At 35.7% G+C, this 22,586-nt stretch overlaps 1 protein-coding gene across 1 annotated transcript in view; it reads left to right on the top strand.

Annotated features, from left to right (window-relative positions):
* The first annotated feature begins 1,738 nt into the window (after positions 1 to 1,738).
* Ktn1 (kinectin 1 (kinesin receptor)) overlaps positions 1,739 to 22,586 on the top strand; it is a 79,078-nt gene continuing 58,230 nt past the window's right edge. The window contains exons 1-8 of the mRNA XM_013012212.1: positions 1,739 to 2,340; positions 6,624 to 6,761; positions 8,949 to 9,119; positions 10,336 to 10,466; positions 13,774 to 13,890; positions 15,759 to 15,899; positions 19,823 to 19,929; positions 21,444 to 21,576. Of these exons, the coding sequence (XP_012867666.1) occupies positions 1,818 to 2,340; positions 6,624 to 6,761; positions 8,949 to 9,119; positions 10,336 to 10,466; positions 13,774 to 13,890; positions 15,759 to 15,899; positions 19,823 to 19,929; positions 21,444 to 21,576 (1,461 nt within the window). The 5' untranslated portion in view covers positions 1,739 to 1,817. The remainder of the gene's footprint in view (positions 2,341 to 6,623; positions 6,762 to 8,948; positions 9,120 to 10,335; positions 10,467 to 13,773; positions 13,891 to 15,758; positions 15,900 to 19,822; positions 19,930 to 21,443; positions 21,577 to 22,586) is intronic.

The raw sequence follows: 22,586 nt of genomic DNA, 5'->3' as shown, positions 1-22,586 counted from the left end.
TGGAGATAAAAGCCCATGGAGGGGCTGGGAAGGTGGCTCAGTAGTAGAGTGCTTGCCTTGCATGCCTGAGGCCCTGGGTTCGATTCCTCAGCACCACATAAGCAAAAAGAAAAAAAGCCAGAAGTGGAGCTGTGGCTCAAGTGGTAGAGTGCTAGCCTTGAGCTGAAGAGCTGAGGGACAGTGCCCAGGTCCTGAATTCAGGCCCCATGACTGGACATTCCCCCCCCCCCAAAAAAAAAAAAAAGAGCCCATGGGCTTGCCTGTTTGGGCTTGGCTTCTGAGCCTCAGTCCTCAGAGATTGGCTTTCTTAGTAGTTAAGATTACAGGTGTGACCTGATGGTAGGGGAAAAACAAAGGAGGGAGGCAACAATGCTGGATAAGAATGTACTTGACCTTGATCACGTAACTGTAACCAAAACTTACTAAAAAAAAAAAGATTACAGGTGTGAACCATTGGTGCCCAGCTTTATACTTGTAAACTTTAAAAAGTCCCTTTAATAAGGGATTTACCTATTTTGTCATGTTTTCTTCAAATACTTCGTGCTTTTTTTAGATGTATATAATTTTTAATATAAATCTGGATGTTTTTATTTGATCTGAATGACCCAGCCTTTTTCCTACTTACTTGAAACAAAATATAAATTTTTGTATCTAATTGTATTTGGGGTTTTGAGTTCTATTGTCTGTTCTTTAATCTTTTGCTCAATTTCATACCCCATGTTCAATTATCTTAGCCTATACTCTTGATTTTAGAAAGTGATTTCATCATTTATAGAATCCTCTAAACTAGAAAGATAGGTGTGGTCTTAAGACTCCTCACTCAATTTTACATAATTATCTTACCTTAGTTGTTCCACTCAAGTATTTCTGCTTGCATTGACTTGATATAATCTTCTTTGATATATTAGAACTATTGAAGTAACTTTAATTGGTATTCTTGAACTTACTATTTTTTGGAGTCAGGGTCTCACTATGTAGCTCAGGCTGACTTTTTAATTTTATGCTATCCTATTTCTCAATTTTTGCTTTTATTTTCTAAGCTATTTGAGTTCCAGTAAGAAAGTTACTGCCTGTGTCTTTATGTGTTTTTCTTCATCAGTTTCAGAAGTTCAGATTTTTTTTTTGTACGTTAAAATTCTCAGGGTTTTTTTGTACGTTAAAAATGCAAGTTAGTTGGCTTTATCCTAAGGTTTTAAGTGCATCTGTATTATATATCCTTTTCTACAATATATCTGAGGTAACATTAGAATACAGATCACTTTTCGGTAGTCTATACTTATTGACAATTTATATGAAGAACCTAACACCAGAATCACTTTTTTGCTTTGAGTTAATTTTATCAGAAACTATCCCCCGAGGTAAGGGATGTACTATAGTCAAGGCAGATCTAGCTAAGTATTCAGATCACAGGTCTTTTTTTTTTTTTCCCACTTCTTGTAACAATTGAGTTAATCTGCAAGTGGGGCTGATATGCTATTGGTGCTTTTCAACATTTAAATAGGGCTGTGGTGGTCACTTTTGCATATACATTGTTTTGTTTTATGCAGTAAGTGGTGCCTTGAATGATCCACTTCAGTTTTTTCCCCTAAAGTTTAGAAGTTTTAGTGACTGTCCTGTGTGTGTGTGTGGTAATATTTCATACCTTTTTATTTTCACATATGGTAAGTAGTATACAACAGTACCATACAATAAAAGGAAAAAAGGCACTTAAAAGAATGGGGATTTTGTAAGATTTAATTTTTATAAGATTTGACTGATTTTCTTTTTCTCCCTTGCCTCCCATTTAGGTTTTATAGGTTCACATTAACAAAAGCACCATGGAGTTTTATGAATCAACATATTTTATTGCCCTTATTCCTTCAGTAGTTATTACAGTAATTTTCCTCTTCTTCTGGCTTTTCATGAAAGAAACGTTATATGATGAAGTTCTTGCAAAGCAGAAAAGAGAACAGAAGCTTATTCCTACAAAAACTGATAAAAAGAAGGCAGAGAAGAAAAAAAATAAAAAGAAAGAAATTCAGAATGGGACCCTCCACGAATCTGATTCTGAGAATGTACCTCGAGACTTTAAATTATCTGATGCTTTGGCTGTAGATGATGAACAAGTTGTACCTGTTCCATTGAATGTGGTTGAAACTTCAAGTGGTGTTAGGGAAAGAAAGAAGAAGGAAAAGAAACAAAAACCTTTGCTTGAGGAGCAGGCCATCAAAGATATTGATGCATCAAAGATTCCTGGCAAAAAAATAGAACCTGTCCCAGTTATAAAACAGCCTACCCCGCCCTCTGAAGCATCTGTCTCAAAGAAGAAACCAGGGCAGAAGAAGTCTAAAAATGGAAGCGGTAATCTATTTAACTTTATTGCATGATTGTATTAAGTCTGAAAGCTTAAGTTACTATGTGTTTACTTTCATCAATATTGTTGATAAAAAGTAATGTCAGAAAGCAGTATTTTAAACATCTTAGAACTATAGAAAGAGCTGTGTGCTCACAATTTGTAATGCTATCTACTCAAGAGGCTGAGATCTGAGGATTCAAGTTCAAAGCCAGTCTGGGCAGGAAAGTCCATGAGACACTTAGTCCCAGTTAATCAGAAAAAAGCCAGAAGTGGAGGATGGCTCAAGTGGTAGAACTCCAGAGTCATGCCAGAGAAAACACAATGCCCTGAGTTCAAACTCCCAGTAACAGCACCAAAAAAAGGAAATAAAATATATAAATAGGAAAGACTTTAGTGGACATTTACGAAACAACTGGTGGTCTTACTAAAGCCACTAAGGATTTGTAGTTATCATCAGTCAGAAATTACTACATTAATTTTGAACCAATGCTTTCTAGTTTGTGATAGGAATTATAGATGAAAATATATTACTTCCTTTGATTCAGTTTGCAAACACTTATTGGGACATCTTTATTATGTGAGACATTATACTAGGTACTGGGACTACAAAGATGAATAGTTCGTTTCAAGGTAGTTACATGTTAGCTGGAGACACAGACATTACTAGGTCATTAAAATACAAAAACTTTGTTGGGTACTGATGGCTTACACATGTCATTCTATCTATTCAAGAGGCTGAGATCTGAGGATCGCCATTTGAAGCTAGCTCAGGCAGGGAAGTCTGTGAAACTCTTATCTCAAACTGCCAGAAAAGCTGGAAGGAGCTGTGGCTCAAGTAGTAGAGTGCTACCTTGAACAAAAGAAGCTCAGGAACAGTGCCTAGGTCCTGAGTTTGAGCCCGGGACTGTCATACAATGCACAAAAATACATAAAATTTTTAGTGTGATACTTTAGGTATGTCTAAACCATTGTAAGAGTTCTAAAGTAGGCCACTTAAAGTATAAAGTTCTGGGAATTTTCAAATTTGAGTAAGTGCAAGCTAGGCTTTTTTGGCTGTCAGGAATGGCTGTGATAGGGACCCAAGGGAGGTATAGGTGTAGTCAGTTCTATATATCCACAAATTCTGTATTGTCAGATTTAATCATCAGTTTAAAATATTCCATTTAGAATTGTATCTTTTATTGAGCAGGTACAGGCTTTTTCTTGTTATTCTTTGAATAATACAGGGACCATTTTTTGTAGTATGTACATTGTATTAGGCATTTTATAATCCCTAAAGTGTATGGGAAGAATACATAGGTTATATGTAAATCTTAGGCTCTTTTGTGTAAGGGACCTTAGCATCTGTAGATTTTGGTGTTGCAGGGAAGTTTTGGAACCAATTTCCAAAGGGATATTAAAGGATAACTGTACAATGGAAAGGACCTTAAAAATGGCAAGTGATATGTAGAACTGAGAACAGTTCACTTTGTATGAAAGGACTTAAAAAGTCATTTGTTTATCTTAAAGAGTGTCAAGTTGTTTACAGTTATGACCAAGAATCGTTCTACAGAAATAAGAGTAAAGTGAGGAAGAAAGATACCTAAGCCAGTCACAAAATGTGATGGTATATATATGTAGAGAAGAAATGCAGAAGTCAAAGCAGCTATTACAGGTACTGCCTGGGGGTAGAGGGATAAGGAGAAGGATAAAAGTCAAAGAGGAGTTGCATCTTGAAGACTGAATCACTTCAAGCAAATAATGGAGTTCATTCCACATTGACAGAATAGAATGTGTGAGGAAACAGAGGGAAGTATATGTAGAATGTTTTTATTGCAGCCTAAAAGATCCCAGTATCTAGATCTTGATCTTTTATGTACCATTCATTCCAGGAGCTGGGACTTCTTAGGTTAACTGTTAGTGAAGATTTTCAAGCAGGTTAGTTACATCAGATTTATAGTTTAGAGATCTTTGGGAGATTTGTGACAGCAGATTTTATGTGGCAGTTTTGAGATAATACTTAGCAGGCAGTTACAGTTTACAAAATAAAAAATGACATGACCAAGCTCATTATAATAGGGATAGGTAGTTAAAGGTGTAGACAGGATTGGCAAACTATAAGCTGTGAGCTTTATTTGTTGCCCACCATGTTTTATGGCCTGTGAGCCAAGAATAGATATTACATTTTAAATGGTTGGAGAGAAATAAATAGACAGATGATACTTAGAGATGTAGAAATTATGAATCAAACCTCAGTGTCTTTAAAGGTTTTAGTTTTGGTACAGTCTTTTCTTCATTTATATACATCTTAGCTTTCCCTGTGCAGAGGCAGATTTGAGTACTTGTGATAAAATCTGTAGTGGCTTGCAAAGCCTAAAGAATTTTCTGTCTGGCCTTGACAAAAAGTTTTGTAATTCCTGATTGAAATGTGGTTGTTAGTATAAGAGAATGGACAAATTAGAGTGATTGGAAAGGAGAATGCTTTCAGCTTGTGGTCCAGGTGCTTGTAGCAGCCGAGGATGTGGTAAGATATGTGATTGTGGAGGAATAAGGTTTTCATGTGTGTACACAATAATTCAGAAGCTTTAAAGCTTGAAGATAGTAACTGAAGTCCACTGGTATAGGTAAGGACATCCAAAGGATCTATTTAAATTGAAGATATAACTGAAGAATATCAGCATTGAAGCAGTTCACAAGGAGAACTATAAAGAATATTATGAGCGTAAGGACGATTCTAGGAGCTGATATAAAACAATTTTTTTATTTTTATTTTTAATTTTTTTTGGGTCCGGTTGTGGGGCCTGAACTCTGGGCCTGGGCGCTGTCCCTCAGCTCTTCAGCTCAAGGCTAGCGCTCTACCACTTGAACCCAGCACCACTTCTGGCTTTTTTCTTTTTTGCTTATGTGGTGCTGAGGAATTGAACCCAGGGCCTCAGGCATGCAAGGCAAGCCCTCTACCACTGAGCCACCTTCCCAGCCCTAAAACAATTTTTTTTAAAGGAATTTTTTCTTGTGGTACTGGGGTTTTCACTCAAGAGTATTATAGTTGCTATGTTATGTGCTGTACTCCAGGGCCCCACCCCTACCCCCTTTTTTTCCTGTACTAATTTTTGTCAGAGTTTTATGTTTTTGCCTGAGGCTTGCCTTAGACTATAATCCTCCTTCTTGAGTAGCTGGGATGACACACAAAATCTAGAGAATGTACCTTTATCGTGTAGATCTCTGACTCTAGAGAAGTAGGAGTAAAGTGAGGAAGAAAGATACCTAAGCCAGTTACTTATTCCTGTAAATAATAGCTGCTTTGACTTCTGCATTCCTTCTATACATATACCTACATCACATTTCTACATCCAGACTTCTTAATCAGATGGTGGTCCCTCCTAACTTTTTGTTCTATCTTTATCTCCTGAGTAGCTAGGGTTATAAGAGTGAGCTACCATATCTGGATTTTTTTTTTTTGTGTGTGTGTGTGTATGTGTATATATGTGTTGTAAAATACATATAACATAAAACTTAACATTTGAACAATGTTAAGTTCTGTGGTGTTAATAAGTACATTCATATTTTGTAGCCTCTGCAAAATTCTGGTCTTCTCCAGCTGAATCTCTAGACCCATTAAACACTAATTTCCTTGTCCCCTAGCTCCAGGCAACCACCATTCTACTTTCAGTCTTTATGAATCCAGCTACCTTTGGAACTTCATATAAGTAGAATTTACAATATTTGGCCTTTTGTACAAGCTTATTTCACAAGCATAATGGAGAGGAAATTTAAGAAAGGGATGAAGACTAACACAATGAAATGGTGAAGAATAGTGAAATAAGGATTGAATATTATTTATAGTATGTAGCATTTGGGACACTGGAGACCTGATTTAATTCTTTTATGGAGTGAGAAATAAAAATTAGGTTTCAAAATTAGTTGAAAAGTGATTGATAGAAAAGGGAGTATAAACTTTTGTCTATATAAAGAAATGGGTGTAAGAGGCTGGAAATTACAGTGGTAGGGAGGGTTTTATGTTATATATATTTTTAATTATAGAGACCTGACTATACTATAGGCTGAGTAGGATTAGTAATGGAATAGTAGGATTAGGAGTGGGATATAAAAGAAGAGGCAAGTACATTGAAGAGCTAGTATAGCAGACTAAGAAAGCTGTAATGAAAAAGTCTTGCTGAGAGGTAAATATCAGACATTAAGATTTTAGTGGTAAAACATTCATAAGAAGCATTGATTAATAACTACAACCTTTTTGATGTATTTATTTTTTTCTATGATGTTTTTTTTTTTGTGTTTATGGTTAATAAAGATGACCTGGAGAAAAAGGTAGACACGCTCATGGCACCTTCAAAAAAGCAAGAAGTATTACCCTTCCATCAAGAGATTAAGCAAGAAGGTGGATCAGGAAAGAAGAAACTTTCATCAAAGAAACAGAAGGCAGAAAATGGTAAAATACGCATATGTACATATAATAAAGGCTAATTGTGGAGAAGTACATTAGGAGAGGAACCCTGGAGATTTTACAGGATTTTGAATTCCCAGTTTGTTGTTTTAAATTTTATTTACTGTAAAGATGCTGTACAGAGGGGTTATAGTTACCTGAATAAGGGAATGGGTACATATCTTGTCAAGCATTGTTATCCTTTCCCTTGTTCTCCCACAATATATCCCTTCCCTCTCCTACCTCCTTCACTCCACCCAAAGTTGTAAAGTTGGAATTCCCAGTTTTAATATGTGTTATAATTGAAATTCTAATTGAGTCAAATTCTCTTTAGCTTTTTGGCTTTGTCTTGCTTTAACAGATAAGGCTGAATGAGTATAAATTTGCGATAAGAAATTTATCTGAAATTTATACATTGTAAATATTCTCATTCTTAGTTTTTGGAGAAAAATATCATATAAACTTTTTTTTTGCCTGCGCTGGGGCTTGAACTCAGGGCCTGGGTGCTGTCCCTGAGCTTCTTTTGCTCAAGGCATCACTCTACCACTTGAGCCACAGTATCACTTCTGGCTTTTTCTGTTAATGTGGTTCTGAGGAATCGAACCTAGGGCTTCATGCAGTCTAGGCAAGCACTTTACCACTAAGCTACATTCCTAGCCTCTAGCATATAAACTTAAAGAAGAAAAATAGTTCTGAAATAATTAATTTTTTCTCCATTTAATTTTTTATCATACTTATTAACACATTACTTGTACATATTAGTGAATTTCACTGTGACATTTCCATACATGCAAATATCATACGTTCATCATATCTACCTTCCCTATAATCCTTTTGTGCCTTTTCTTCCCTCCTCTAGTCTCCTGTTCTCTTTCCTTTTCTCTTAAGGTCTCTCTTCTACTTTCAGGTTATTTTTTTTCCTTATGGTTTTCTGTATATGAAAAAACAATGTAATGCTTAAACTTTATATCACTTAAGATTATACTTGGAGACATTAGATGGATATAGCATTATCCTTCATCTTATATAAAATTTGCATGTTGATATGGCTGACATCCTGTTAAAAGGGACAAAGCATTGTTACATTTTCAGAAGTTTTACAAAGAAAGCTTGATTATAAACTTCATGGAGATTAAACAGTGATTTCCAAATAGTATTGGGTAGTGATAACAACTAATGTTTAGAAATAACTAAAGCCAAAAGGGAATGAATGGCTCAAGTGCTTTTCTAAGCAATCATGAGGCCTAGTACCATTAAAAAACAAAACAAACAACCCAAAACCCAAAGACAGAACCCCAGAAACATTATAAACTACCTAATGGAAATGTAAGAAGTTTTTAGATACTATTAGAGGATGTACTCATTCTTTAGATGACTGAAATGATTTACTAGAAAATAAGTATATTGGTACTTTTTTTTTTAATTGTGAAAATACCGTACAGAGGGGTTACAATTATATGGGCAAGGTAATGAGTACATTTCATTTTTTTTTTGGGTCCGGTCATGGGGCCTGAACTCTGGGCCTGGGCGCTGTCCCTCAGCTTTTCAGCTCAAGGCTAGCGCTCTACCACTTGAGCCACAGCGCCACTTCCGGCTTTTTTCTTTTTTCTTATGTGGTGCTGAGGAATCAAACCCAGGGCCTCTGGCATGCAAGGCAAGCGCTTTACCACTGAGCCACCTTCCCAGCCCATGAGTACATTTCTTATCAAGCATTGTTGCCTCCTCATTTGTTTCCCCTTCCCATCCCTTCCCATCTCCCCCCAAAGTTGTGAAGTTCGTTTTTTGATATAACGACTTGTACATCTCATTTTTGCAATGGGTCCAACTGTATCTCTATTTGGTACTTTTGAATTAGGTGAGTGTTTTGACTTCTTTTTTGGTGGCAGTACCATAACTTGAACTGAGAGGGCCCTATGTTCTCAGCTTGGAGGTGAAATCCCACAGACTTTTCTCTCCTGGCTAGCTTAGTTCTTGATCCTTTAAGTCTCAGCCTCCTGAGTAGTTAGGATTACAGGTGTAAACCACTTGCACTTAGTTCTTGGACTTTTGACATAAGAATTTAAAGCTAAATTGAGCAAATTAGAGCTTTGAAAACTGCACTTACCATTAAATTTCAAGCGTGCTTTGCATGTTTAATTTCTTTTGCTTTATAAAACCTCCAGTGATAATGATTTTTTTGAACCTAAATTGCAGTGTTGGTAGATGAACCCCTTATTCATGCAACTACTTATATTCCTTTGATGGATAATACTAACTCAAATCTTGTGATGGATAAGAGAGAAGTTACTGATCTGATTAAACCTGACCAAGTGGAAGGGATCCAGAAATCTGGGGCTAAAAAACTGAAGATTGAAACTGACAAAGGTAATATATACAATGTCATATTCTGTTAAATTATAAAATGCCATTTTTGAGTTTCATGGGGTTCAGAATGTTTTCTTATTGTGTCAATGAATTGGAAAAGACTTAATAGAATCCTTACAGAATCTTTCCAAAAGACTTCTAGGTAGTCTTACAGTCTACTCTTCTCAATTTGTAGACCTGGACATTGGAATTTGATTTGCTTTAGGTCCTACAACTGTTTTGCTTTCTGGTTATCTTTTTCTTCCTGCCGTTATCTCCTGTGTGATACAAACTCTCCCCCCCCCCCATTTTTTTTTTGGTCAGTTGTGGGACTTGAACTCACTGCCTTGGCACTGTCCCTGAGCTCTTTTTGCTTAAGACTAGTGCCCCAGCACTTTGAGCCACAGTGCTACTTCTGTTTTCTGGTGGTTAATTGGAAATGAGAGTCTCACTGATTTTCCTGCCAGGGCTGGCTTTGAATCATGATCCTCAGATTTCAGCCTCCTGAATAGCTAGGGTTACAGCCCTGAACCACTGGTGCTTGGCTTTTACTCTTGAACTTTTAAAATAGGAACATTTTAAGAGCAGTTTTAGGTTTACAGTAAAGTTGTGTGGAAAGTACAGAGTTTTCTCATGTGCCTTCTTAACCTCATGAATACACACAGCTGCCTTTTAAAATTTATATAACTGAAGTGGTAAGAGCAGTAGGCTCCTTTGGGTTGGATAGGTTGCAGTTCTACATCAAGAAGGTGAGGTTAGTGCCTATTAGAGAGAGCCCTGAGAAATAGGAATGGGTGACTTCTGAATGTTTTTCATGAATACAGACTTTTAGTGTTAGGATTGCTTGTAAATACTTGCTCTTCATAGAATCAGATTTCATTATCTTAGAGATTAATTTATTCAACTGTGGGATTTAGTTTATATCTGTGGGATTTAGTTTATCTCTTGGGATTATTAAATTTAAATGAGGATATTGTGAATACATTTGATAGAGTAGCACATACTGGCATTTTAGCATTCTTCAGTTTGTGCAAACTTTTACTTGGTGTAATTATTCTGTAGTACAGATGATAAACACATTTTCCTCCTTCTTGACTAGAGCATTCATTGTTATTTGACCTGAAATGTAAGTCCATTTTTTCTTGGTTGTTAACTTCTGGCTCAGGAATTCTTGATTTTTATTTTTATGGAAGTTATTTCTTATGCCTCTAAATACCAATTTTTTTCTTTAATTAAGAAAATGCTGAAGTAAAATTTAAAGATTTTCTTCTGTCCTTGAAGACTATGATGTTTTCCGAAGATGAGGCTCTTTGTGTTGTAGACTTGCTGAAAGAGAAGTCAGGTGTGATACAAGATGCTTTAAAGAAGGTAAGCTTATTTGATTTTGGTGAACAGTTTAGAAGTCCTTCAAATAAGACTTCAGCCAGAGGAACTTTGTTATTGTCTATTCCTGTCTTTAATATCCTGAACCATAGTCATGCCTAAAAGTTCTGGAGTGCTTTCAGAAATTGTTTTGTGTAGTTATACTAATTTTTGTGCTTTAATTTAGCTAAGTAACTTTTGTTATGTATCGAATCATGTAATGTTTTGACAAGAGCCAATTGCTTAAAAATAAATACGATTTTTGTGGTCTTGAAGTTATTTGGCACTTGGCTAAACTGTACTATGCTTTGACTAGAATTGTTAAAGTCAAGATCAAGTAATTGCTGTATAGTATATATGGAATACTTTTATGATTGAAGAAGCACATTCAGATATCTTGAGATCTTTGTTCAGAGTGTGTATATGTTTAAAATTTCTATATTTCCCTTCAAAAGTAAGTGATTTGCATGGCAGAATCATTGCTGTGGTAGATTTAAAAAAATATATAAAATAAACTCTAAAACAAGAAAACTTCATGGATTTAATATTGTTCTTATGGAGTTCACTATATCATCAGGTATACTTTGTCATGGTGGAAAGGTTACTTATGTAAGCTAACATGGTGCTGGTATTCAATATTAGGTGGTTGACTTAACTTCTTATTCTAAAGCTTGGTGTGTGTATATGCACACCCTACCTGCATCCTTATCTGCTTTAAATAGAGTCTTACGTTAAGCATCAATGTAGGTCTTGCTTGTAATTTCAGTTGCTAAGGAGGCTGAGATCCAGAGGATTGGGGTTTGAAGACAGTCTGGGCAGAAATAACCAAAATAACCAGCAGAATGCCAGGCTGGAGCTGTGACTCAGTGGTAGTGCAGTAGCCTAGTGAGTGCAAAGCCTGGATTTCAAGCTCTGACATTAACACCCCAAAATTTTTAGAGTGGTTTAATTTTTTCTTCAAATGAAAACCATTCTACCTTTTCACTTATCTAACTACTCTCAACAGTAAGAACATTTCTTTGGTTAATAAAGTGTTTATTACTTATTATATTTTCTCACTGTATAAACATAAAGGGAGCCATTTCTTTTGATGTTCAGCTATAATTTTCTGTAATATAATTCTTATGTAATTTTCTGTTCCCTTTATCAGTTTTCTCTTAGATGTAGCATGTCTTTCTAGTCTTTAGTTTCAAGCCAATATTTATTATTGAGAACTTTTCTTTTTTTTTTGGGTCCGGTTGTGGGGCCTGAACTCTGGGCCTGGGCATGAGTCACAGCGCCATTTCTGGCTTTTTTTTTCCTTTTTGTTTATGTGGTGCTGAGGAAGCGAACCTAGGGCCTCATGCATGCAAGACAAGTGCTCTACCACTGAGCCACCTTCCCAGCCCCTACTGAGAACTTTTCTATGTCATTGAAATAACGGAAATAATCTTTATTAAGCACTTGTCTTTTCTTTGTCTCTCTTAGCTTTCCTTTCTTAGTCCTTAAAAAAAAATTGAACAAAATAACCAAAAAAAACCTTAATATTTTATTTTTTATCTACTATCTACCCTTGAGAGAAAAGACCCTAGCCCTTCCTTTTTATAGCAGTGTGTTCTTTTCTGTTTGCTACCTGTAAGAAGGCAAATACTGGGAAGCTGTTACTTTTACTTTGAGATTTATTAGCTTATGTTTAACCTCATTATGTGGTCTTACTCTCTGAAGTTTTGTTTGTGATTGTTTTCTCTTTTCTAGAAATAACTACTATATTAGATCTGTAAAGATTGTGGTGACTTTTATTACAGTTTTTGTTAACAACTTTTTTTCTGCTAATTTTTTTCACTTACCATTTGTATTTTTCCTACAACTTTCCTTTTTAAAGTAGGCTGTGTAGACACATTGTTATATTGCTCTGTCTAATTGTCAGTCTCTCTCTCTCTTGAATGTTTGTCTGTCCATTTGTCCGTCTGTCCATCCATCCATCCATCATCCATCCATCTTGCCTGCTTGCCTGCCTGCCTGCCTGCCTGCCTGCCTGCCTGCCTGCCTATTTTGCCTATCTTGTCTATCCTGTTTATCCATCTTGGTCCTGGGGCTTGAATTCAGAGCCTGAGTCTGTCTCTGAGATTTTTTGCTAGTATCTTACCACTTGAACTACACCTTAACTGCTAGCTTTTTGGTGGTTAATTGGAAATAATTTTATGGACTTTACCTGTCAGGCTGGCTTTGAACTGTGATCCTCAGATCTCAACCTCCTGAGTACCAGCATTACAGACACCATGAGCAGCTAGTGCTTTGCTTACTTTACTTTTTCATTTTATTTTACTTTATTTTAAATTTATTTCACAAATACTTCTCCCCTAAGAAGGACATTCTCTTAGGTCATCTCTATGCTTGAAGGTGATAATAGTGAAGGACTAAGGCAGGCTGATAGTCTTCTGAAATAATCCTTTGGCCAAGTTAAAGTCTTCCAGATAAAGACTTGTGGCCTTAGTAGAGAAAAGTCTCTTTCATTCATTCTGCTTCATTGTTAGTGCTCTCTGAGCAAAGTTTATGTGTTTTTTTTTTCTTCCTTCGTTCTTCCTCCTTGAGGCTTTCATTGATTTTTTTCTTCTGTGAAATGCTTGTTAACTTTAGAGAACTACATACCCATGGCATCTCTGCAGCAATAGGCATGCTCTGACAGCATTGTTAAGCATCTGGGTGGGTTTGGTCTTTACTTCTATGTTAGTATTGTGTTGTGATTATAAATACATGATTGTTTCATTGGAGGTAGGTTATGTTTTGGTTTCATATTTCTTTTAGTCTTCTAGAAGGAAAAGAAGGGATATTGCTAATTTTGACTTTATGCTTAAAACGAGAAGTCCTATAATTCTTTGTAAAATGTGTGGGTGTATGTTTTTTTTTTTTTTTAATTTTGTCTGTTGTGGAGCCTGAACTCTGGGCCTGGGCACTTTCCCTCAGCTCTTCAGCTCAAGGCTAGTGTTCTACCACTTTGAGCAACAGCACTACTTCGGCTTTTTTTTTTTTCCTGCTTATGAGGTGCTAAGGAATGGAACCCAGGGCCTCATGCATGCAAAGCGAGCACTATACCACTGAGCCACCTTCCCAACCCTATAAAACGTGTTTCTTGATATGTAATTCTAATTGATTGGTAATTTTCAATAAACATTATAATGATTTTCCTAAATTTTGCAGTTTAGGCAGTCACTTTACTTTGTATGCTGTACATTGACCTCTACATGGACCCAAAAACTTGATATTAGATTATTTCATTTATAGTTTTCATTGGCCATATCAACTAATACTGATCTGAATTGATGTCTCATTGTAGTCAAGTAAAGGAGAATTGACTGCACTTCTGCATCAGCTTCAGGAAAAGGACAAATTGCTTGCTGCTCTAAAGGAAGATGCTGCTGCAGCAAAGGATCGCTGTAAACAGTTAACCCAGGTGAAGACATTCTTAGGTTCAATGGATATAGTTCCTAAATCAAAACAATGAAAGGATAAACATTGCCCCTTTTCCCTGATTTCATTATTTGTATAATAAATTTATACCAAAAAATAACTTTTTTCAGAATTTTTGTAGTAAAGTTTCTTACTCAAGACATAACCTATGTTATAGTTGAATTATTAATTTAAAATAACAGTACAGTACTTAACTAGATATCTTAATCTTATGCTATCAATCTGGTGAGAGGCCTGGGAATTTATTTTATTCATTTATTTATTTATTTTGTCGGTGTGGGGCTTGAACTCTGGGCCTGGGCACTATCTCTGAGCTCTTCAGCTCAAGGTGAGTGCTCTACTACTTGAGCCACAGCGCCACATCCGGTTTTCTAGTGGTTTATTGGAGATAAGAGTCTCATGGACTTTCCTGCCTGGGCTGGCTTTGAACTGTGCTCCTCAGATCTCAGCCTTCTGAGTAGCTAGGATTACAGGCGTGAGCTACTGGCGCCCAGCGGAAGTTTATTTGAAAATAGATAGACCTACATCTATTCTCTGTATAAGAACAAAACTTGATTGTAATCTTGTTTAAGTTCAATTTATGGGGTAAATGAAAAGCAGTCATAGAAGTCACTTATTTATAAACAGTATGTTTACAATTTTTATCAACTTCAAACCCCATTAATTTTAGTTTAGAAGGGGAAGAAACTACAAAACAGCAACAAAAAGCAAAACAAACTTAAAAAATTATGTAGAATAAAAGAAAATAATTCAAACTCTAAAAATAATTTGATTTTCTTCCTCAAGTGCTTATTTCTCCATTTAAGAATTAAATATAGTGGGGAAATGAGTTTATGATTTATCCACCTACCTAGTTACTTGATGTATCTAGAGAATGAATAGGCTTTGCTTAAATATAAATCCTTTATGTTATTTTCAAGTGAATGAGAAATCAATGGAAGTACCCTTTTAGATATGATAAGTCTGCTTCCTTACGGTTACTTAGTTTTATGTGACAATTGCTTGTAGACTGTTTAAAAATAAGTTAGCTATTTTTTGATAACTTGTACTTAAGATGTGTATATTTCTTAGTTACATTGTGTATCAGTGCAACAACTTGCAAATACAAATAAAAAATTTAAGGATATAAACTAACTTAGAAGCAATCATAAATGGCAAAGTTGTTTTGTCAATTAGTTTCTTAGAGCAGGGACATGGACTAATTAGTCATATCTATAGATGACAAATTGGTTGGCTTTGATGTACTGTGGTAATATTCTAGGAGTTGATAACACTTGAAAAAGAAAGTGAAATTACCCTTTTAGTATTTGAGTTGGGAAGATGACAAAGATTTGACTTCTGACTTTTACCCAAACTTTTGTTTTAATACAGATATAATCTAATCTCGTCTAAGGGAAGAGATTAAGCTTTTTTTCCCTCTGTTCTAAGACCTGTTTTTTTCTTTTTTTTTCTAGGCCTTTTTTAGTATCCCCAGAAATAACAGGTCCTTGAAAATAATAACTAACTTTTGAAGTATGTTTTTAGTAATCAAGTTACACTACAGGATTTATCCTAGGCTCTCAGTGTTTTAATTTTTAAAGCAAAAAGTTCATTTTCTAAAGCACTTGGTGGCAAAATGCTTATAAAATGATCTGAACTTAGGTAAGAGGTAGAGTTAGTTTTTTTTTGTCTTTTTTTCCTTTGAATTTTTTGATTTTGCATTTTGAACATCTTTTTAGCATTCAGGATAATTTTACTCATTTTTTTTTGGGAGGGGGTAGGTTACGGGCTTATAGTACATTTCAAGTAAGTTCTTTATAGTTTTTTTTTTTTTTTGAATCTTCCCCTCCTCCTCATGTTTTACTCTTTCAGGAGCTGATGACAGAGAAAGAAAGAAGCAATGTGGTTATGGCAAGGATGAAAGATCGGATTGGAACATTAGAAAAGGAACATAATGTATTTCAAAACAAGATGCATGTCAGTTATCAAGAGACTCAACAGATACAGATGAAGGTATATTTTCGTTCTTTAGATATGTGATAAAATGAATGCATTTAGCTAATTAGCAGACTTCAAAGTATCTTATACATACAAGGCATTATGCTGGACCAGTGGCATAGAATAGCTAGTCAAATTCACTCCTCATTCTTAGGTAAATTTTCTGGTTAGGGCTTAGAGGTAGGGAGGCTGGAAGTAGATAAAGAAATAGACTATGAAAATAGATCCAGCATTATGTACCATGGAGCAATGGAGATATTAGGAAGTAGATAGAATGTGTTGATTTTTTTTTTAAATCAGGCATTGTAAAGTGTGAATGAGAAAAGGGTATGTATATAAGTGCTACTTGGTGTGATTCTAGGACCCAGGATTATGTTTCCACTGGCAAAAATGAGTAAGAGTTCTGGGAATTGGGAGCCAGGATAGAAATGAAGAAGAGAAAGGTATAGAGAAGCATGTAGGGTCCTATCTAAGGACCTTGTCTGAAGACTTGGCAGACAATAAAAGAGTTAAAGCAAGCCCGCAGTAATTATTATTATATTTAATTTTCACTCTGGTAACAATGTGTAGAGTCAAACAAGGGGTAATTTGAAGGGTTTTGGAGGAATTCAAGTCAGAAAACAAGGAGGCCAGGTGCCTGTGGCTCATGCCTGTAATCTTAGGTCCCGAGTTCAAGTCCCATGACTGACAAAAAAAGAACACATAAGGAACAAAAATCAGATGTTGAAAATGAAGGGATAAGTTTGAGTAAAAATAATAGAGTTGAGTAGATGGGGCTTGGTGTTAAGAACGGAGGGGAAAAATTGGAGCAGAGAGGGGATAATAGTGTATAATGATTCTTGAGTTTTGACTTACCTTTTGTCTCTTGTTATACTCTTGTTATACCTATCTTCTGTTAACATTTCTAGAGAGTCAGTTCTTACTGTTTGTCTTTTCCATGTGTCATGAGTTTTCATGATTCTACCTAGGTCTAGACTAGTGAATTCTGCCTCTCTTTCTCTCCTGCTCTGCCTGGTTCCATGTTCTGAAGAACATGGATTCAGTCTCCTTGCCAAGTGAGCTAATAATACTACCCTTAGTTGAATTCTCTGGGTCAGTGACACTTTGAAATCGTTACTTTCATTTGCTGGCTAATACTTCAATTTGGAAGGTCTGTCATGTCAGATTTAACATGTCTAAAGCTAAATTCTTGCCTGTTGATCAACATTATTTTCCTTATGCTTGAATCTTTTGCTTTTTCTTTCTCAGTCTGAAAATTGGTCTGAATCTTAAAGATTCAGATTGCACTTGGTTGTTAAGTATCTTTATTTCATAGTAGGATAATTATAGCCCCTTATTAATAGTTTGCTCTTTTCCATTCTAACTGTAACTGATACTAGATAATTTTTTATGACATTACTTTGATTATATTGCCAGTCTGCCAAAATTTATAAAATTATTCCTTACTGCTGAGTTCAAGTATTTTTCATGGAAATGTTACTGATAACAAAAAAGAAGTGAATGAAACTGTTGTCAGGTTGTTACTCTGTCTGTAGGTTCTAGCTTTCATTTGGCCCACTCTGCAATCTTGTCATTCCCCAGCCATTTGATATATTCTTTTATCAATCAGGTTATTGAATAACTGATTTAAAGTGATCTTCTCTTAATTCCTATTTATTGTTTATTTGAAATACAATCAAGTACTTGTAGCAACATCTCTTTTTGAAGGTGAAGATACCGAAATGATCCAACATTCTTTTACTTAATTACTTACGGAGATCAGGATATAGATTCCATATAAATTCTCTGAAAAATAAGGGCTGGGAATGTAGCTTAGTGGTAGAGTGCTTTACTTAGTATACATGAAGTCCTGGGTTTGATTCTTCAGTACCATACACACAGAAAAATCTGGAAGTGGTGCTGTGGCTCAAGCATTAGAATGCTAGCCTTGAGCAAAAGCTCAGAGATAGTTCCTAGGCCCTGAGTTCAAGCCCCAAGATGGGGGATGGGGGTAAGAAAAAAAGCATATCATTTTCAATTAATTTGAATTACTAATAAAGTTATCAACACTTAATTTCCCTAAAAAGTAATTTTTTTTTTTTTTTGTTGGTCATGGGGCTTGAACTCTGGGCTGGGTGCTGTCCCTGCGCTCTTCAGCTCAAGGCGAGTGCTCTACTGCTTGAGCCACAGCACCACTTCTGGTTTATTGGAGATAAGAGTCTCACGGACTTTCCTGCCCGGGCAGGCTTTGAACCGTGATCCTCAGATCTCAGCCTCCTGAGTAGCTAGGATTACAGGCGTGAGCCACCAAGTAATTTTGCATAATAAAGTAATATGTCTTTGTCAATGTAAGATACAGTGTTCTTCACTTCTGATCTGTTATTCTGAAATTAAAAAAATTAAAGTCTAGAAGAAAGTTACATTGGTAGTTGCAGGGGCTAGAGAGAAGGTTGAATGAAGATTACTGGTTAATAGACATAGATTATAGTTTTAAAAGAATTAGAGAAGCAAATGGTAGTGATGACTGTAAAATAGTAAAGATATGTTTAAACCTGTTAGACCTTTTATCTGTTATGATGGCAGTGATGTAGCTTATCAGTAGTGTTGGCCTAGGATGTTCAAGGGTCTGAGTCAGATTCCAAGCAGTCCCACCATAAAAAAGACTAATATGCTGGGTTCCAGTGGTTCATGACTGTAATCTAGCTACTCAGAAGACTGAGATGAGGTTCAAAGCCAGCCCTGGCAGGAAACTATGTGAGACTCTGATCTCCAATTAAATCACAGAAAAAGCCAGAAGTGGCACTGTGCCCAAATTGTAGAGTGCTAGCTAGCCTTGAGCAAAAACAGGAACACAGGGATAGCACCCAGGCTCAGAGTTCAAGCCTCAGGACCAGGAAAAGAAAAGATTAATATGTTAGTCTTTTTTTGTTGTTGTTTTTGTTGGTCATGGGGCTTGAATGCTGGGTGCTGTCCCTGAGCTCTTCAGCTCAAGGCAAGTGCTCTACCACTTGAGCCACAGCACCACTTCCAGTTTTCTGGTGGTTAATTGTAGCTAAGAGTCTCATGGACTTTCTTGCTTGGGCTGGTTTTGAACTGGGATCCTCACATCTCAGCCTCCTATGTAGGTAGGTTTATAGTCATGAGTTAGTCCATAGTATGTTTATATTTACTAGTAGGCAGGATATTTTTCAGGTAGGTTTTTGTATTATCTAATTATGTTTCAATTAGTGACTTAATATAAGTGCATTTGAGTATATTTTCAGTTTTTAAACTTTAGGTAACTGAACTCTTTCATTTAAAAATATTGCTAATATCAAACTGACAGGCAGGTGTAACCCTATATTGAGTAAGCAAGACCTAAATAATCTTTTAATTCTGAAATTAGGTGTTTTATATTTCAAATAAAGCAATGGCTAGCCTTATTTTTGATTCTGTTGCAGCTTCTATTTACATTTATCAGTTTATACTATTAATAAAGTTCTTTAAATGTGTTTATATTTACTTGAAAAGAATAATTCTGATTTTATTCTACATGTTATTTTTACATTCTCATGATAGTAAAATTTCTTCTAAATAGGTAACTTTTGGGCCAGGTATAATGGTACATATCCTTTTTCCCAGCTCCTTATCAAACAGGGACAGATCTCTGTTGGAGGCTGTGGGAGTTGTGGGGAAGATAAGAGGCTGAATGTAGGAGTAGATTAATGATCATATCTTAAATAAGCTGGCAGGAAAGCTAGCACACCTGTATTTCTAGCTGCTCAGAAGGTGGAAATCATTGCCTGAGGCCAGCTTTGGCAAAAACAAACAAACATGAGACCTTACCTGAAAAATGCACTAAAAGCATAAAGACTAGGGACATGTTTCAAGAAGCACTGAGTTCAGCACTCAATACTGGGTGTTGGGGGAAAAGTAGCTTTGTCAGTTTTTCTTTTCTAAATCTTTTTTGTGTAAAATAGTTTCAACAAGTTCGAGAGCAGATGGAAGCAGAGATAGCTCACTTGAAGCAGGAAAATGGTATATTGAGAGATGCAGTCAGCAATACTACAAACCAGCTGGAAAGCAAGTATGTTTCTAAAATGTTATATTTTAAGTTAAATATAAAGTACTTTTTCTTTTAATTGTAAAGGTGATGTACAGAGGGGATATACTTACGTAAGTCAGGTGATGAATACATTTCTTTTTAGAGTACTTTCTTAAATAATATTTGATAGTAATTGTTTAGACTTCTGTTTCTTACATTTGCTTGTAAAATTGAGTTACTTTTATAAACAATTCTTTTTCACTGTGTGAAGGACTTTAGCTACATATCAACTACATATCATATATGTGTATATAATGAATATATCTTTTTATGTATGTTATATACATATATATTTCTACTAGTGGAGCACTCTTAAAATTTATCAGGCTGAATTTAAAGTTTTAAACCATGTGTCCCCTATGACAGAATTCTCTAACTTCATTATTCTGAATAACACCTGACTAATTTAAAAAGCTCTGTGGCTCTCAGGTGATGCTTAAGAGTCTACAAGTAAAGACACATTCCTATAGATAAGATAGGATATAGATGATCTTGAGCCATTTGAGAAAAATTATATTTAAAGCTGAGTGCCAGTGGCCGATGCCACTGCCCTAGCTTACTCAGGATGCTGAGATCTGAGGATCTTGGTTTGAAGCCATCCAAGGTGGAAAAATCCATGAGATTTTTATCTTTAATTAAGCCACCCAAAAAGCTGAAAGTGGAGTTGCGGTTCAGGTGGTAAAGTGGTAGCCTTCAGGTTCTGAGAACTGGTGTATGTACACACACACAGACACACAGACACACACAGCACACACGTCAGTTTGAGTACAATACATTTTGATCAGTGTCATTTCTTTTATCTTTCACCCTTTCCTTTGATGTCCCTAATCTCTCCCAGCCCCACCAAGAAATAATAATTTGTAGAAACTCATAGTATAATCAGAGAAATAAGCATATTTTTTTATTTTTTAATAACATGAAAATTTATTTTATTAGAATTAAAAAATGTTCTTTCTCTGGGTAACCAGAATAGTCCAGTTGCAATGAATTGGTTGAGTTTAATAAGTATCTAGAAGAGAACTTTAAGAATGACATTGTCTAGTTATGCTTATGAGTTTTTAATCATCTATTTTACTTGATATTTTATATTTTTAGAAATGATATAATTATCATTAAAATTATTTAAGTGGCTGGGAAGGTGGCGCAGTGGTAGAAGGCTTGCCTTGCATGCCTGAGACCCTGGGTTCGATTCCTCAGCCCCATATAAGCAAAAAGAAAAAAGCCGGAAGTGGCGCTGTGGCTCAAGTGGTAGAGCTTGAGCTGAAGAGCTGAGGGACAGTACCCAGGCCCAGAGTTCAGGCCTCATGACCGGACCCAAAAAAAAAAATTATTTAAGAATTTTACCTACCCCAACTTGATTATTAATGATCAGTTGCGTTCCTTTTCATTTTGCCATCAGGATTACCAGTTCAGCAAAACTAACATAAAATATGTTGTATTTATTCTTATGTATATGTGTAATAATGAAAGGTTCCTAATGTAGTTATTGTTTTCAGGCAGTCTGCAGAACTAAATAAACTACGCCAGGATTATGCTAGGTTGGTAAATGAGCTGACTGAGAAAACAGGAAAGCTACAGCAAGAGGAAGTTCAAAAGAAGAATGCTGAGCAAGCGGTCACCCAGTTGAAGGTAATATATTTCCATTTTTACTACTTTTTGAGTAATAGAGATATTTTACTCGGTAACCTAAATGTGTGTTTAAATTTGAGAAACACAATTTGAGGTTGAATAAGACACATAATTTAAGTGCTCTGGCTATACAGAAATGTCTTGATGAAAGAATTGAATATAAACTTGAATTTGAAACTAAAGACTGAAGATAGGGAAAATATAGTTAGCTGATTGACTAGCATAAGTAAGTAGTGGAAATAAGGCCTACATGTTTAGGGAAATGTCATGTGGCTAAAATTACCTTTTTTTTTTTTTTTGTAAAGATACTATACAGAGGGTTACAGTTACATGAAATAAATGAGTAAGGTAATGAGTACACTTCCTATTGAGCATTGTTACCCCCTCCATTGTTTCCTCCCTACTATCCCTTCCCTCCCTACCTTCCCTGAGGTTCTTTTTTTTTTTTTAATTGTGATTAAGTGATTACATAATTTCCCACATTCCACAGTATTGTGGAACAATGATGCTCATTTAAAGTCATAAGCTCATTCTAACTTTCCTGGAGCAAATTGTCTATCATGGTCTATAACATATAACGGTGTACCACATATACACCATACATGTGATCAGCAGCATGGGGATATTTAGTAGTGGTTCGACCATATGAGTGAAAGTTCTTTGTTTCTTAAGTCCTATTAATTTTGTCGTATCACCTAACATTTTGGATTTAACATCCACTCTTCAGGGAGACCATGTACCGTTTGTCTTTTTGATCTTGGCTTACCTCACTCAACACGATTTCTTCTAGCTCCATCCATTTCCCTGCAAATGCCATTATTTTGTCATTTCTAATGGCTGCATAATATTCCATTGTGTATAGATACCACAATTTTTAGATCCATTCATCTGTGGTGGGGCATCTGGGTTGTTTCCATATCCTAGCTATTGTGAACAGTGCTGCAATAAACATGGAGGTGCATGTGTCCTTGTATATTGGTTCCTGTTGTTCAGGGTAGATGCCTAGAACT

The sequence above is a fragment of the Dipodomys ordii genome, unplaced genomic scaffold, assembly GCF_000151885.1.
Source record: "Dipodomys ordii isolate 6190 unplaced genomic scaffold, Dord_2.0 Scaffold16, whole genome shotgun sequence".
NCBI lineage: Eukaryota > Metazoa > Chordata > Mammalia > Rodentia > Heteromyidae > Dipodomys > Dipodomys ordii.
Note: the sequence above shows the minus strand (reverse complement) of the source record. Positions and strands in the feature narration are given on the sequence as shown.